Genomic DNA, 17,024 nt, shown 5'->3' with positions numbered 1-17,024 from the left:
GTATTAACCCATTACAGAACTTCAGTAATTACAATAGTGTGACACGGGCACATGGATAAACAGAGAAATCATGGAACAGAATATGAAGTCCAGGAATAGACATACATTAATATATGGCATTTTAGAAAATGTGGTATTTCAAATAGGTGGGGAAAAGGTGGACTATTTAATAAACAGTGTTGAGAAAAATGGATCAGGGAAAAGAAAAGGAAAAGAAAAAGAAAATCTGATTCTATTCCTGACAGCTAGTAATAGGATAAATTCCAAACATATTAAAATTTTAACTGTTTAAAAAAAAAATCCCAGGGGAAACCATAGAAAATGGAAGGCCTTTCTATTTATGACATGAATCTCAAAAGCTATACAAGTAAAAACTGATAAACTCAATTACAGGTTTAAAAAATGTGCATGGTAAGAAGTACAACAAGCAAATTCAAAAGGCAAATATCAAATTGGGAGAAAAAAAAGTGAACTGATATCACAAACAAAAGGTTAATCTCACTAATTATAAAGAGTTCCTAGAAATCAATGAGAAAAAGACTATCCAATGAGAAAAATGGGCAAAAATATTGACAGTTCACAGAAAAGGAAATACGAATTGTCCTTCAATACACATAAAGAAGCTCCCTTATAATAAGAAAATTAAATCATTTTCACCTATCAGATTGGCAGAGAGTGAAGTTCAATAATTCACTCTTTTAGGGAATTGGGTAGGGAAACAGGTCTTCTCTTACTTGTTGGTGAGAGTGTAAACTGGTACCACTTCTATAAAGGGCAATTTGATTCTGTTCATCAAGCTTATAAATACTATACCCTTTTAGAAATATATTCTAAGATGTATATGTTTGTGATATGATGTATGCACAAGGTTATTTATTGTGGCACTATACGTAATAACAAAAGAATGGAAGCAGTCTAAATGTCTATTAATGTCCATCAATATATGAGTATAGTACATCCATACAATGGAAGCCTATGGAGCCATACGAAAGAATGAAGAAGATCTTTACTCACTGACTGTTAAGAGAATCAACTCCCAGATCACTGGAGGAAAGGTGCACACAGGTGCACAGAGATAGCTCTGAAAAGATACGCAGGAAACTGGTATGGCTGGCTGTGTTGGTGAAGGGGAACTGAACGGCTGGGGAACAGAGTGTGAAGGATACTTTTAATAAGTACCTTTTCACGCCTTTTGCATTTTTAAAATCTATGGGAGACAACACAGGTCTTGTGAGTCATAAGTGCAAAATGAACTGTAGAGACAGTAAGTAGTAAAAGAAATAAATACAATAGAGATAATGAGGTAAAGTTAGCTTTCAACCTTTTCCTCCTATGTCCTTCCCCCAAAATGCACACTTCTTCCTCTAATTACAATTTTGCTTGCTTTCACTGGCTTCTACCCTTATCCTCAGACCCTACTGTTTCATTTATCTTAAGAGGTATCAGTGTTTCCAATAATTTTCCAATCAAAATTATATAAGTACATTTCAATTTGCATTAAGTGCAGTTCTAGAACATGGACTCCATAGAAGCCACTGAGAGTTTTGGAGGCATATCACAATAGCACAAAAAGGTTCAAATCATTCATCTGAGGCAATCATAAGAGAACAAACACATCTTATGGAAGGTACTTTAAAAAAACAGTGGTTAAAATAAAATCTTGCCTGTTATTGGCAAAAAGTATTGTAGCCCATTCTAATAATATTTGTTTGGAGAATTAAAGATCTCATCTCCTGACATTCTTAGCTGTTACAAGCACACTAAAGAAGGTAAGCTTTTAGATAAAATATAAATTAGTAAAGTCACATACTTAATAACCATGATATCCATGGAGATGCACAATCCCATCTATTGGGATATGAGAAAATATTAAAATTTCCATTTCTATTATTTAATCTTATCCTTATAATACTGTATAAAGTAGTATATTAATATATAACTTATAAATAATAAATGGGCATGCATAAATTCTATTGCAGGCTCAGTCTTTTTTTTTTTTTTTTGGCTCAGTCTTTTTTATCCATAGAGTGTAATCAAAATGTTTGGTAACCATCGCCAAATGATTATTTCTTTCTCACATATATAAGAAGAAATCAGATGTACTATAGAATATTTTATCTGAGCACAGTAAGAAGCAGCAGCCATAAACTATGAATTTCTAAGCAAAATACTGTTGAATTCATTTGGTACAGCACTTAGCATAATGTTATCTAAAGAGAGATTACTAATACATAATAGAATTTTGAAGTTAGATATCACCTATTTCAAATCTCATTTCAAACATGAGGTAACTACAGGCCGGAGAGAATAAATAACGTTCTCTGTGTCATATGGCTGACTCGTAGTGACAGAGCTAGGTACAGATCACAAATTTCCCAAAAGTTTGTCTTTCTACTACACAACACACGGAGATATAGATTTATTTATTTATTTATTTTAGGGAAAAGGGGATGGTTTTAGAAATTAAGCAGCAGGCAATCTAGTATTCTCACTACTTTATTTTCTCCTATTTAACCATATCTTTATTTTTGTCTTTTTAGTCTACCCAAAATCACATCACCGTTTTAGAAAGGTGAAGAGTGAATTTCTTTTTATCTTGTTAATTTTTTAAGCCATTCTAAAGGAGAAAAGTTCAAACCTGAAATTAATCCTACTGTCGCCCATCTTCTCTAACAGAAACAACCTCTGAATTCTAAATGCCTTTGTTCTTACCAATAATCCTCTGAGAACAACCCAGCACAAGAAACATATGCCCAACCCTACCCGAAAGAAAGGAAAGGTGGGATGAAAAATGCTAGAGCGAAATTAAAAGTGTTTATGCAGGTAATTCAAACCCATTTTTAATACCCGTCTTATATTTGTGTAGTCCCTTCACATTATGTACAGGTAGCGTATAAGAAATTTGATTCTATCTTCACACAGACATTGGGTCTACTATGGCTATGTCACCTAACCAGTTTTGTCACGTATTGGGAAACTGATACCGTGTTGGGTCGGGAATAGCAAATGGCATAATGCAGATAATCGCTTAGCAAAGTGTCTAGCATACAGTCAGGCACAAACTACTTAACTCTTTTTAAGTCAAACACCTCCAACCTTTTTAAGTCAAACACACAGGGGAAGTGACATGCCCGAGGTCTCACCTTTCCTATTAGACAGGATACTTAGAAACCCAGACTTTTCCTCTAAGGAGACTGCGAGTTGAGACATTTAGGGAGTTGGCTAAATTCTTAAAAGGACTGGGAGGGAAAAAAAACTGGCCTCCGTCATGACCAAGGTTTTCGCCACAGAACACCCGTATAACAGTCCATCTCCGTCTTTTCCCTCCTCCGAGGCAAGCAAGAACTACATTTCCCAGCGGCCCTCGGGCTGCTTCCGGTGCAGCGCGCCAGCGCTCTGTTTCCGGGCACATCTTCTACGTCAGTTCGTGGGAAGGTTCCTACGGCTGAGACCGAGCTCCTAATCATGGGTTCTTCCGTTTCCCAGCCACTTGAGCCAGTCAAGGACGTTGCGCCTCCTGAGGTCGCCTCCTCCGCCAACCCCGTGCCCGTCATTGCACCCGGAGCGCTGACCCCTCCAGCGGAAGCCCCTCTGTTTAATAACTGCTGGAGCTGTCGCGTGCTCTCCGGGTCCGGGCTGATAGGGGCGGGCGGGTACGTGTACTGGGTGGCACGGAAGCCCATGAAGCTGGGATACCCCCCGGGTCCAGGCACGATTGCGCAGATGGTCTTCGGCATCAGTGAGAGTTCGGGGCACTACCCTTGGGCTGGGGGAAGAGGGAGAAGAGGGGCGCAGCCACGTGGGCGGGGGCGGGGCGCCCGGGTTGGCCACGTGGCGGCAGGCATTTACCACCACCCCCCAAGATGGGGGTGGGGAGGAAAAGTTATTGGGAAGCTTTTCTTTCTTTCTTTTTTCTTAAATCACAATATTTTTTTTGAGAACTCTTACTGGCCTCAATCTTTTTAATCCTATCAAAAGCTATTAAAGATAGGTATGAATATAGTAGTCCTATTTTCCTGCACAGAGAGTTCGAAGTCAGACACCCAGGATATGACACAGCTAGCCTTTGATTCCCAGCTTATCTGTTACCAAAACCCATGCTTCTTCTCTAGATTGTGGAGAAGGCCTGAGTGAGGGCACTTGACCTTGGTTTAAGAACTTTGGCTTTGAAGGTAGATTGTAGACATGGGTTCAAAGCCCACATACTAAGGTCTACCATTGGCTACTGTGGTCCACAGTTCTTATTTGTAACAATAGTACGTGATTGTCAAGCTGTCGTCCAGTAAAATGTAGTGATTTTTTTAGCGCTTCAGACCAACTGAGTGAATAGAATTTTAAGTTTTCAGATCTCTTACCTTCTTAATTAGATTACCCAGATCAATTCCCTTTTAGTAACTTTCTTGCTTTGGGGAAGTAACAATTTTTTTTTCTCTCAACTTTCCTTTCCTGAGCTTCACTTTTCTGTAAGATAGAAATAATGGTAATTGTATCTTCAAGGAGTATTATGAGGGTTAAATGAGTTGATGTATATGAAAGCACCTGGTAAATTGAAGTACAACATAAAGAATAAAGTACTGTTGTTTTTTCCCTAGGCATTGCTTGCTGGGGTGTCGTCATCCTGTCAGACCCCAAAGGGAAGGCCTTCCGCGCTGGTTGAAGTACCACCACTGAATGTGTCATCTCTCGGCGTCCCCATGACACACAGAACAAGCATGGGGCGTATGGATGTTCTGGACAGACACATGGACGTTGGCAGACTCAGTCCTGCAGATACTATAAGACTGAAGAGACAAACATAGGTTGTCATTCATTGGCCGTGAGTGTTTCTGGCCTTCGCAGGTTCCACAGGGACCAATAAATCCCTCAGAGAAGAGGTTCTTTGTGTTATTTGAGGAAGGAGGGTATAATTTTTAAAAAATACAGAGGAAATGATAAACCAAATGAGAAAGTGAGCTAAAGTTATTTTAAATAGTTCTATCTACTTCTCCTATGGTTGGGTCAACACCTATCCACCTCATCCTGGATAGGCATCATGCAATAGGCAGAAGTACATAAAACATTTATCTGTGTACTACGCATACTTCCCAAGGCATTGTCAGATCCATGACTTTGTGAGAGTTTCCCAGCTACTCTGAGGAGGTTATTTCATTGGTGGTAAGTGAACCTTAAAAAACAGAGTCCTAGTGATTTGCCCAGGGTCATTCAGCAAGTCAGTGATAGACTTAGGACTTGTTCTTGTCCAGTTGTTCTTGTCTTTCAGAACTAGGATTGTTCCAGAAAGGCAAGAATTACCTTTATGAAACAATTAGATAATCATAAAAATCAGCATAAAATAAAAAGCTCAAGTACCAAAATATTTGAGAGGAGTTCAAAGTCTTTTGTGCTTTGTGTGTGGGGTGAGAGGGGAGTGTGGCGGGGGTTGGTTCTTTTTCCACAAGCACAGGAAAGGTTTCTATGATGAAATTTAGTTGCTTTTGAGAGAACTTAATATTAGACACTTCCTTTTTAAGAGAAGTCTGCTTCCAACCAGTTTTTTAATTTCTGAAATACTATGGCTTCTCTATAAAGTTACATGTAGCTACTTTTCAGAGCAGAAAGGTACTCTTAAATTTACCTGCCAATCACAACGTGTAAATTTTGAATGATAAGTTGAGTAAGTAGAGTACCTTTAGGGCTATTTTTCTAATATTGTAAAGAAGGGCCCAAGTCTTTTAAGCCTCACAAATGACAATAAGTCTCTTGCATTGTCTACACCAGAATTCATGGCATGGATGGTTATATATCTGTGCAGTTGAGAAGACATTGCAACATAAGGCAAACAACAAAGTATTTAAGTGAAATGTACAATTCAGTCATGTGATGTTAGTGAATATAGAAGTTTTAAACTAGAAGCGACCAGAGAGGACCCAAAGCAGGGTACTTCCTTGAGGGCCCATGACACTAAAATGCTAACGTAGACAAGTTACTACCTGCTTTAAAAGGCAAGCCATTCTATTGATGGACAGCTGTAGTCCTAACATTTTCTTAGTTTAAATCCAGATTACATCACTTGCTGGTCTTGGCTTGACTTACTGGATACATAGAGTAACTCTTAAAACTTATATATTGTAATATAATTGTAACATCTTTCCCAGAATTTGTACTAGTATGAATCTTTAACCAAGTAAGAGCTTTTAACAAATAAACTTGCCCACTCATCAGATATATTGCCAAAGTATGTTTGGTTCTTCCCAACTTGGAGTCACTTAACTAGGTGTGAGCAAAGTATTGTTCTACCATGTCTATAGGCAGTTGGGAATAATGCTCCCCTCCCCCCCCAAAAAATAGAACTTGTAGTTAAAAATTGTTTCATTTTGTTTTTCTTTTGAGGTGTGTTCCAAAATTTGCTTTGATTTCTGCTGGTGGTAAGTCAGGGGTCCTGGTTTGTTTTAGGGATGACTTCAGAGAGAGAAGAGACATTGCCTTAGTCCTGCAATGCAGGAAGTGCATTTAGTGCCCCTATTATCTTCCCTTTCTTTGGGATGAAGTGGGGTGAGCAGGACAAACAGGCTCAAGAATCAAGGGACTATTACTCAGTAATTTAAGAACACCAGCTTAATTATGATTTATGGGCTTTAGAATCTCTTCACAGCATGGAAATGAGAGTTTATAATTACCGTTAGCAAAGAAAGGAGAAAAAAGTACAAAAATAGGTAATTTGAAATGAACTTAGAGTTTTCCCTGGGACACAGATCAAAACGTGAGTATACATTCAAATATTGAAATTTTTCATGATGTCCAAGATACCTATTAGCACAGCCTGTACACAGTAAAAACTTTGATGTCTCCAGATGATCAAGAAATCATTACACCATCTCTTGTTGCCTTTGTGTATTGCACTGAGTAATCTAGAATCCGGTGACCAACTAAGAATATGTCTGAACATATTAAAAGACCTGAATATAGGTTGATCTTTAGGATCTTGCTGTGTGTTGGGGGAGAGGTAAGGGGTCTCTTTTTCTCCTAGGCCAATTGCTGGGCAGCTGTTGCTTGCAGCACTGGTGTAGGCGAAATGCAGATCAATCTAAAAAGTTCTGGAGTTTCACCTGACCAGGACCCATTGCAGAGACAGCTGTTGCTGGCAGCCCTAGAGGTTAAGCATTTCAGCCGTGATTTGTACTTCACTGCCACCCTTAGCTTAGCATTTGCCCCTTGCTCCTTTTTATTACTGGTTTCTCAGCCTGGCTGTGTCTGAATTAGGGGCCTCTTGAATGATGCCACTTGATTTGACAATGTGAAATATATTGCTCCTGAATTAAATATATGTTCAGGGCGAGCACATGTTCAAGTACCCCCTCAAACCAGGCTTGACCTCAACTGATTTGTTGCCAGGACTACATTGATCAAACTGACACTTCTCAAATCTTGCAGTGAGGAATAGTAAGCAATTTTGAGTTGAAAAGCTTTAGTGTGTGTGTGTGTGTGACAGATAAATCCTTGCCTTGACCCAAAGATTATTTAGGTGTTACGAGCAAAGAGTCAGAGGTGAAAGACCTATAATTATACATCATTCAGAGGTATCCTGAGAGCATGGAGAAAAAATATGTCACTCTTCTAAATGCATGTCTCTTAGCCTTTGAGATAATTCAGCAACTTGTCATTCAAAGGTAAATGGAATGTAGAGAAATAGCCAAAAGGGCAAATGTTAAATGCAGCAGTGCCACTAAAAACCACTGCTCAGTCCTGTGACCGAACTTGCATATGCTTCAGGAGTGCGGTAGACAGGATTCTGAAAATGGTCCCCCAAGGTTCCCAACCCCTGGGTGAAAATGTACCTTCTCCCAGTTATTCAAACACCATCCTAGGTGCTGCTGTGAAGGAAATTTGCAGATGTAATTAAGGTCCCAGGTCAGTTGATCTTAAGATAAGGAGATTATCTACATGGGCTAATCACATGAGCCCATTAGATCTCAGTCCAGACATCAGAGACTTGAGAAGCCGAAGATTCCTCCAAAGCAGGAGGGGGAGTCCATGCATGCCAAGTGCTTTGGAGGCTGGAAGAAAGCAAACATCGACACTGAGAATTTCCTGTGGGGGCCACGTGACAAGGAATGGCAGGCAGCCTGGAGTGATCACCAGCCAACAACTCAAAGGGAAACGTTCTGCAACTGGAAGGAAATGAATTCTGCCAACCACCTGTGAGCTTAGAAGAGGGCCTGTGAGAACCAAGAACCACAGCCCCGGCCAGCACCTTGGTTTCATCCCAGTGAGACCCTAAGCAAAGTATCTATGCTGTGAAACTGGAGATAATAAATTTGAGTTGTTTTAAGTTGTCAAGTTTGTGGTAATTTGTTACACAGCATAGGCGATGAATACAAGGAATCAGAAGTGTTTTGAGGTATCATAGTCATAGCGGAACAGAGCAGAACCCTGTGGCCCCCTCCCCCCAAGTACAAAGGCCCCTCTATGTCCCCTGCCTCTTGTTTGTAGGAAAGCTGAAGTCTCCCAGGCCTCCCAGAGTCACAAAAGAGCACACTCAAGCAGTTAATGATTAGGACAATAGAGTCAGACTCAGTGTCTGATGAAAGAATGGGATTAACACTATTGCTCATAATAATATACACCTTTGTGGGCATTAGAATAATTGTAGCTTGGTCTGCTCATATATGTAAGCAAGCAACTAAAATTGTCAGCAAAGAGATGCTGCAGACCCATGTCAAGATCTTCCACTCTGAAAATAACAACACCCTATGTCAGCATGAAGAAGTTACAGAAGATGGACCTTCACCCCTAATCTCATAGAAATGGAATGATGTCTGACAAGTGGGGATTTGTAAGCAGCTCTTTCGCTCCTTTCCTGTAGTCTATTTCTATTCCCCATAAACCTTAATTATAAAAAGGAGATCACTAGGTAACATTTAACCTAACTCTTGACTTCTCCTCTACTGAATGTACACAGTGCCCTGCTTGACCTGTTGATTCCTTTCCTGGATTAAAAGGAGTAAGAACGAAAGGTTAAGCAGTTAAAGAATGACTGACTCTCTACCCCTGGCTTCCCCCTTAGCAAATTTGCAGGCCAACCAAGCAGGCAAGAGAGCATCCAAAGGAAGATCAGAAGTCAGCAGGTCTGCACACAATGGAAAAATGAAGAATCTCATCTCCTACTCTGATGATTAACTGAGGTTGTTTCCCCTTTTTCCCTCTGAAAATTGTCATGGCTGAACAGAATCTTTGGAGTTGGTCTCCAGACATGAGTCCACCTCCTCCCCAAATTGCCAGCTCTTCTGAATAAAGCGCCTTTCCTTTCTACTGACGCTTCCCCCTCAGTTATTGGCTTTTGAGCGGCGAGCAGCTGAACCTGAGTTCAGTAACAAGGGCAGGCGGCACGCCAGACCAAATACACATCCCCATTCTGGGTACTCAGGAAGTAGCAAGAAGGGACCATCTGAATAGCATTTCTCTTTGTATTGTTAGTAATGGTCTTCACTTGTCCTTTTACTAGTGGTTTTCTTGGAGAGTTCGTATTTTCCGTTTTCTAGTAAAATTGTTCCACTGTTAAATATAACAAAAATTACAGCACCCTTTTTACGTGCCAAGCATTACGGTAACTAAATGCTTTGCAGGAATTGTTTACTCCTCTCAGCAACCCTGTTTTACAGATGAGAAGACTGAGGCCTGGAGCAGGTAAGAATTTCCCCAAAGCCTCAAGTGATGAATCAGTACTAGCTTGGCTAAGAGCAGTAACTGGGAATTGGGAATTCATTTTGTTACAGTCGTTTTCTTATCATCCATTCTCAAAATGTTCAGTTATCAAAATTAGAAATTTTAAATTCTGATTTTCCATTTTTTTCCTTGCTATTCCTTAGTTTAACGTGTATCATTAATCACTTCGGTTTCCTCTTCTTTATAATTGAGGATATATCACTTATCACTCTGACAAGCAATTTATATGATAATCCAGGACAAGAAATTCTTCTCATCTCTTTAAGCAGGCTCATACCCTTCCCTGACTTTGCCCCAATTTCTCTACTGATCTTGGGCCATTCTCCTGAACCTCAGATTCTATTTCCCAGGAACAGCAGAGCATCCTGTCTTTGTATAGACACCAGAACCCCAACTTGTCCCAAATGAACTTATCTCCCACCTACCTGTGCTCCTCTATTTCCTATCTCCAATCATAGCATTTCCATCTATGGAATGACCAATGACCATTTCCATTGTCAGCTGGCAAGCTAGAAATTGTGGAATTATCTATGACTCTCTTTATTGTCATTCTTTACTTCTGATCTGTTCACAAGTCCTGGTTATTTTAACCCTTTACTGTTCTTTCCTATCCATTCCCATTGCTATTGTTTTGGATCAGCTATCATCATTTCTCAGGTAGATTACCATAATAGATTCTTAATTTCTCCCTGCTTCCAAGAAATCCCTCTCATACGCCCTCCACACTATAGCCTGAGTAATCTTACAACGTGTCTCAGCTTGAAACCCTTCGGTATCTCTGCTGCACACAAAACGAACTCCGGACTACTTGGCAGGGTGTAGAATGCTTTTCATTATTTCACCCACCATAACTTTCCATCTGTATCTTTTTCCACTCCCTGACTGCTGTTCCACGCCACCCCCCTCCATGTTCCTGCCACTCTTAGCCAGCTCTTCCTAAAAATGCCATTCTCCATGCCTTTGCATGTGCTCTTCGGTCAGCCTATAATATTCCTTTTGCCTGGAGAAATCCTGCTTATCCTTCAGAGCCCAGCCCAAATATCCCCTCTCTGGTAAAGCCTTCCCTGAGAAGTCCCCAGGTCATTACTTATAGGGCTATGCAACAATTACACTTTCTATAGACTTCTATCACTGCATTTAAAAGATTGCTCAGTAATTATTTATGCATCTCTCCCTTCCCACCAATTGTGAACTCCTCAGGAGTCCACAGTCGTGCTTTTTTTATCTTCATGTTTCCTGTCCCCAGCCACAGCAGCAAACGTGCCAGGCACTTGGTTGGTGTTCAATAAATATTTGATGAGTAAGTGAATAAAGGGCTGAACAAATTAGTAAAGAAAGAATATTTCTTTTATTTGACAACTTTAGTGTATTTCAGTGATTCTTATCTCAGGTATGATCCCTGGCCCAGCAGCATCAGCATTACCTGAGAACTCATTAGAAATGCAAATCCTTAACCCCATGCCAGACCTACTACTGAATCAGGAGCCCTGGAGTTGGAGCCCACCAGTCTGCATTTTAACAAGCTCTCTGGGTGATTCAAATGAATGCTTACATTTGAGAACCACTAGTGTAACTGAACCTGACTGACGTGTGTAGAACAGATCTCAGCTGTAAAGTAGTGGAAAGAATATCTGGGTCATAAGACTCAGGTTCTAAACTCAGTTCTGCCATCAGCTCCTACTATGCTCTTGAGAAAGTCACTTAACCTTTTAGAACATAAATGTTACCCTCCATAAATTCAGAAGATCAGACTAGGTAATTTCTAAATTCCCTTTTAGCACTAAGATTCTCTCTTTGCATAAAGAAGGAGATGTATTCTCTGATTCCGAAGGACAGAGATGGTAGTGGGGAACCGAGAGAAAATTGAAATAGCACTCTCTGCAGTGATCCCGTGAAGGTGCCACTGAAGATCAGACCATTGCTCCTGCAAGCTCACTCCTGAGAATCCTGCAGCTGCAAATGCCTGATGCTTCACAGGAGTTTAGCAACCCCTCACCCCAATTAGTGCATCTGGCCAACCGAACAATTCTGCAAGGGAGGGGAGAGGTCCTTCCTGACCCTCTTGTGATCAGATCATGCCCTGAAGCATGAAATGTGATTACCCTCTCCTAACTGGCAGAACTGCCTAGGCAGTCAAAAGAAATATGGGAAGTCACGGAAGGACTGGGCTTGGTGGTGGTGTGGTGATGTCTGTGTATGTGTAGTTCCTTTCTATTTCCCAAGAACCCAAATAGGAAAATCCCTCCTTCAGTTTCACCCTGCATAATACTGATTTAGTGACGTGAATTAAATTAAACATGTTGTGTTATGCAGGCTGTGTCTAGAATAACGATGCACTTCAGCAAAGGAAAAGATGCCATCAGTGAGTAGGCAAAGCAGACCAATAAAAAATGCACATTCTGTCCTGTACCTGGAGGTACAAAATTTTATATATATATATATATATATATATATATATGTGTGTGTGTGTGTGTGTGTGTGTGTGTATTTTTTAATGGTGTCTACCTATATATGAAGCTGAGTGGACACAATAAAACCCAACAGGTAACTTCATCACTATAATAGCCAACTACAGAAATAGCCATTAAGCCTGGGACTAGGAGCCAGCATTGGTGAAAGCCCTAGATTCTGGTCATGTTATCACCAAAACGGTTTCGATAGCTAGAAGAAATCTGGCCTCATTTCCTTCAGGGGAATTACCATTTTCAGGTACCCTGGATGCATTGTATTGAAGTTCAGTCCAATATGTATTTATTAGCCTTTGTTGTATGTCAGGCACTGCCAGGTGTGTTAGGAATATTGCAGGGTCCCTGATCAAAACAGTTGAGAGTCGACTGGGAGAGACACTTTAAAAAGTGACTGTGATATAAGGAAAGTTTACACACTGGATGCATGAGAGCAAGGAAAAGGGATATTTTAGATCTTCTTAAACTGGCACAGAAATCAAGTCTGATATGTTGCCCAGAGCAAAGCCCAATCACCAGTGGGACAAACTTTTGACCTGTGTGCCACCCACCAGGAGGATGAATAAAGCAGACGCATGTCAAGAAGAAGGGCTACCCACACTCATATCCAGGCATGTCATCAAACAAAACCTCTAGGCGGGGGATTCTCCGAGTTCCCGACTTGGGGTTGCTTTAAGCAGCGTGCTGTGCAGCCATGCTTGGAACTGTGTGACAGAGAACTGCAAAACGCCTGTCAGAACCCTTGACAATTAAAAGACAGGCAAAATTGGGCAGAAGCCTGCTCTCCACCCTCACCACCCTGTGAACACCTGTTACCAAGAGAGCAAGCTGAGAGACACACTGGCACATGTTGGCAGCAGCAGCAGAATCAGCCCCTCCCCATGAGTTAGTGAACACGTGATCCTCTCTCTGTAGCTTCTGCTACACAATCTCATTACAGTTTCCTTTGCTGTATAGTTATTAGGAGTGAGGGGGGAGGTAAGCAAACTCCTCGAGTAGGTTTTACCACGGCTGAATATAGGGATACTTAAAATTTTGGCAACAGTATTTTTTAAATGAGAAAAAAAAAATCACACTAACCTCACAGGGAGGAAGTTTTCCAATTGACAGGCACTTTCATGAATTTACACACTTGGGTCTACAGCAAGGAAAGAGAATGGGCAGGGCATCTCCCAGAGTTCCCATTTTACAGATGGAAGTAATGGAGGTGGTTTGGGGAGTCGAGGGGCTGTGAAATCACCAGTAAGAAGCAGATGGGTCATGTGAGCTCAGGTCTTTGGAACTTTTTCAGGATGTTCCTTCCACACTGGTTCTCTAAGAATTCAAGGAGATATGTCTATATTAACCCAGGTGTCTTTCTGGTAGGGAGCAATTTAGGTTGTGCCTTCTAAAGCAATGGAAATTCAATTTGTCTCCCTCGGATCTAAGTGCAGGGACCCTGCCTTTAGAAGCCCGAGGGACAAGGGCAATGCAGACAAAACGTTTGCTTTAGAACCAGCCAGTTGGAAGCTGTTTGTCCCTAGACAAGCTACATTCTCTGAGCCTCGGCTTCCCGATTTTAAAATGTGAACAGTCATACTCCCCAGCTTTTGTGGGGACTGACCGCGTGTTAATGACTGTGATGTACTAGGACGTCAAGAAATGATCACCAATATTGTTTTTATTAGTATATTTTGTTTTTAAATAGTATAAGTGTATAAATATTTAATAGTATAAATAATGAGTCACCACTCCTCTCGTCAGCTGACTGAGGACTCAGGGTCTGGATATGGGGAAGTGGCTGCTACACTAGTGTCTGAGGGACTGGGTGTTTGGGGTCACATCATGCAGATGCCAAGAAGGCAGACTTAAAAAAAAATTGTTTTTTTTTAACTTGCACACTGTTCCAGGCAGGTTTGTGTTTGCAATTTGGCTCAGTTCGTTCCATTTCTTTTAATTTAAAAATGTTTCCCTTAGTTAGAAATGTAACTTTAAAGTAAATAGCAAAAGAAAAATAAAAAAAAGACAAATCACGAAGTCTATCTAGAAAAACGTTTTCTTCTGAGGGGGCCCCAGGGTTGGCTCTACAAAAGTGCCAGCTGCTGGTTTGTTTTATTACTTGGTTTAAATATATCCATGGCTGAGGGGGAGGAGGGCAATTGACAGCAGTTTCAGCTTTCTGCCATGCTTGATGCTTACTTTACCAAGTCAGTTGTAGGACTGACATGCTTTTCCTTGACATGAGTGCTAAATGATTCTCCTGCATTGAACAAGGCTTTCTCTACCACTTAGTGACTGCCTCGCTTCCTCATCTGGAAAACAGGGATGTTCTCGCCTGTCTTGCCCATCTTGCGACTTTTTCATGCAGATCAAATAAAATTAGTGGATACGTATATGTCTTTGAAACTGCACATAATACTCTCCCAGTGTTACCCACGGCTCTCCTCCCACTTCTAACTTTTCAAAAATAGGCAGTGCAACTCAGAAAAGGGAGTTACCCCTCTAGTGGTGCTGCTACACATCCTGAATCCAAGATCTCCCAAGTTATCCCATTTCTGTGCAATATTAGACATTCTCCTCTGCCACCAGTTTAGCTCTTCAAAAACACCACTGTGATACTGATTCCTGAATAAATACCATGATTTCTTGGAACTTGCTTTCTAATACAGGCATACCTAGGAGATACTGCGGGTTTGGTTCTATACCACTGCGACAAAGTGAGTCACACAAATTTTTTGGTTTCCCACTGCATATAAAAGTTATGTTTATACTATACTGTAGTTTATTAGATGTACAATATAGCATTGTGTCTAAAAAGTACATACCATGATTAAATAATACTTTATTGCTAAAAATTTCTAACTAATATCTGAGCCTTCTGCAAATAATCATCTTTTTGCAATAGTAACTTCAAGGATCACTAAACACAGATCACCATAACAAATATAATAATAATGAAAAAGTTTGAAATATTGCAGAATTACCAAAATGTGACAGAGAGATGAAGTGAGCAAATACTGTTGGAAAAACAACGCCCATAGATTTGCTCGATGCAGCGTTGCCACAAACATGCAATTTGTAAAAACGCAGTATCTGAAGTGCATTAAAACTAGGTAAGCCTGTGGATAATCTTGTTAAGTAAGACTTTCAGCTTTGAATCCTTCGAATCAGAAGATAAACCATCAGGGTGAGCTCCTTCCTTCTCCCAGTAGCTCACACGCTGTTCTATGATTCCTCTCCCCTTTCCTCTGACCTGCGACTTGAGATAGGGCAGCTGTTTTGGGGAGGATTCTGTTCAGCATCCAGGCTGTTTAGGAGCGTAGGCTCTCCTCGTCTTAACAATTGGAATCAAATGGAATCCCACCCGGGCTCATGGACCACTATATATTCCAGGTGTCCTTTAGTGGCATTTTACTTACTCTACAAAGCCATGTGTGAACTTGAGACCAGTTAACATTGATAACATTTCTTGAGAGCTGATTTTTAAAAATTACTATAAGGGACGTACGTCCAAATAGAGGAGAATGTCAACTGGAGTGCCTTAGCCAACTTGAACCCTGGGATATAGTTGAGTTCTTGAGAAATGATAACAATGTTAACTGGTCTCAAGTTCACATATGGCTTTGTAGAGTAAGTAAAATGCCACTAAAGGACACCTGGAATATATAGTGGTCCATGAGCCCGGGTGGGATTCCATTTGATTCCAATTGTTAAGACGAGGAGAGCCTACGCTCCTAAACAGCCTGGATGCTGAACAGAATCCTCCCAAAAACAGCTGCCATATTTCAAGTCACAGGTTAGAGGAAAGGGGAGAGGAATCATAGAACAGCGTGTGAGCTATTGGGAAAAGGAAGGAGCTCACCCTGTTGGTTTATCTTCTGATTCGAAGGATTCTGGAGAACAGTATGGAGGTTCCTTTAAAAACTAAAAATAGAACTACCATATGACTCAGCAATCCCACTACTGGGCATATACTCTGAGAAAACCATAATTCAATGATACATGTACCACAATGTTCATTGCAGCCCTATCTACAAGAGCCAGGAGATGGAAACAACCTAAATGTCCATCAAAAGACGAATGGATAAAGAAGATGTGTCACATATATACAATGGAATATTACTCAGCCATAAAAAGAAACTAAATTGAGTTATTTGTAGTGAGTTGGATGGACCTAGAGTCTGTCATACAGAGTGAAGTAAGTCAGAGAGAGAAAAACAAATACCATATGCTAGTACACATATATGGAATCTAAGAAAAAAGGTACTGATGAACCTAGTTGCAGGGCAGGAATAAAGATGCAGATGTAGAGAACAGACTTGAGGACACAGCGGGGAAGGGGAAGCTAGGATGAAGTGAGAGAGTAGCAATGACATATACACACTACCAAATGTAAAATGGATGGTTAGTGGGAAGCTGCTGCATAGCACAGGGAGATCAACTCAATGCTTTGTGACGACCTAGAGGGCTGGGATAGGGAAGGTGGGAGGGAGGCTCAAGAGAAAGGGGATATGGGGATATATGTATACATGTAGCTGATACACTTTGTTGTACAGCAGAAACTAGCACAACACTGTAAAGCAATTATACTCCAATAAAGATATTAAAAAAATTAGAGTGGTGCTTTCTGAAAACTTACAGAAAATTTCTATTCCATTGAAGAGATAACAATACAAATAATTTTATAAGCTTATTTTTCTTTCTGGATTCATGGCCTCTAATAAAATAGTGTTTTGATGAAAAAATAAATAAATAAATAAAAATTACTATAAGGTCTCTTTTATATTCAGGATTTTCTCCTACTGAATTTAGTCTTATTTCCTTGAGTGTATGTTATATACATATATATTTCATGTTATGTTTATTTCATGTAAGATA

The 17,024-nt window shown here is 40.4% G+C and overlaps 1 protein-coding gene across 1 annotated transcript; it reads left to right on the top strand.

Annotated features, from left to right (window-relative positions):
* The first annotated feature begins 3,436 nt into the window (after nucleotides 1-3,436).
* Nucleotides 3,437-6,864, top strand: DMAC1 (distal membrane arm assembly component 1). Its single transcript, XM_060014739.1, has 2 exons — nucleotides 3,437-3,739; nucleotides 4,593-6,864. Exons 1-2 carry the CDS (start codon nucleotides 3,466-3,468, stop codon nucleotides 4,655-4,657), a joined length of 339 nt encoding a protein of 112 aa, XP_059870722.1. The 5' UTR covers nucleotides 3,437-3,465; the 3' UTR covers nucleotides 4,658-6,864.
* Nucleotides 6,865-17,024: the final 10,160 nt, after the last annotated feature.

The sequence above is a fragment of the Delphinus delphis genome, chromosome 6, assembly GCF_949987515.2.
Source record: "Delphinus delphis chromosome 6, mDelDel1.2, whole genome shotgun sequence".
NCBI classification, from domain to species: Eukaryota; Metazoa; Chordata; class Mammalia; order Artiodactyla; family Delphinidae; genus Delphinus; species Delphinus delphis.
The sequence above is the reverse complement of the archived record's forward strand: the minus strand, read 5'-3'. Positions and strand labels throughout refer to the sequence as shown.

Excerpts from the sequence above, each read along its gene's own strand:
- DMAC1 (XM_060014739.1), top strand. The coding sequence starts at position 3,466 with ATGGGTTCTTCCGTTTCCCAGCCACTTGAGCCAGTCAAGGACGTTGCG. Across the intron at positions 3,740-4,592 it reads GCAGATGGTCTTCGGCATCA|GCATTGCTTGCTGGGGTGTC; the intron begins GTGAGAGTTCGG and ends TTTTTTCCCTAG.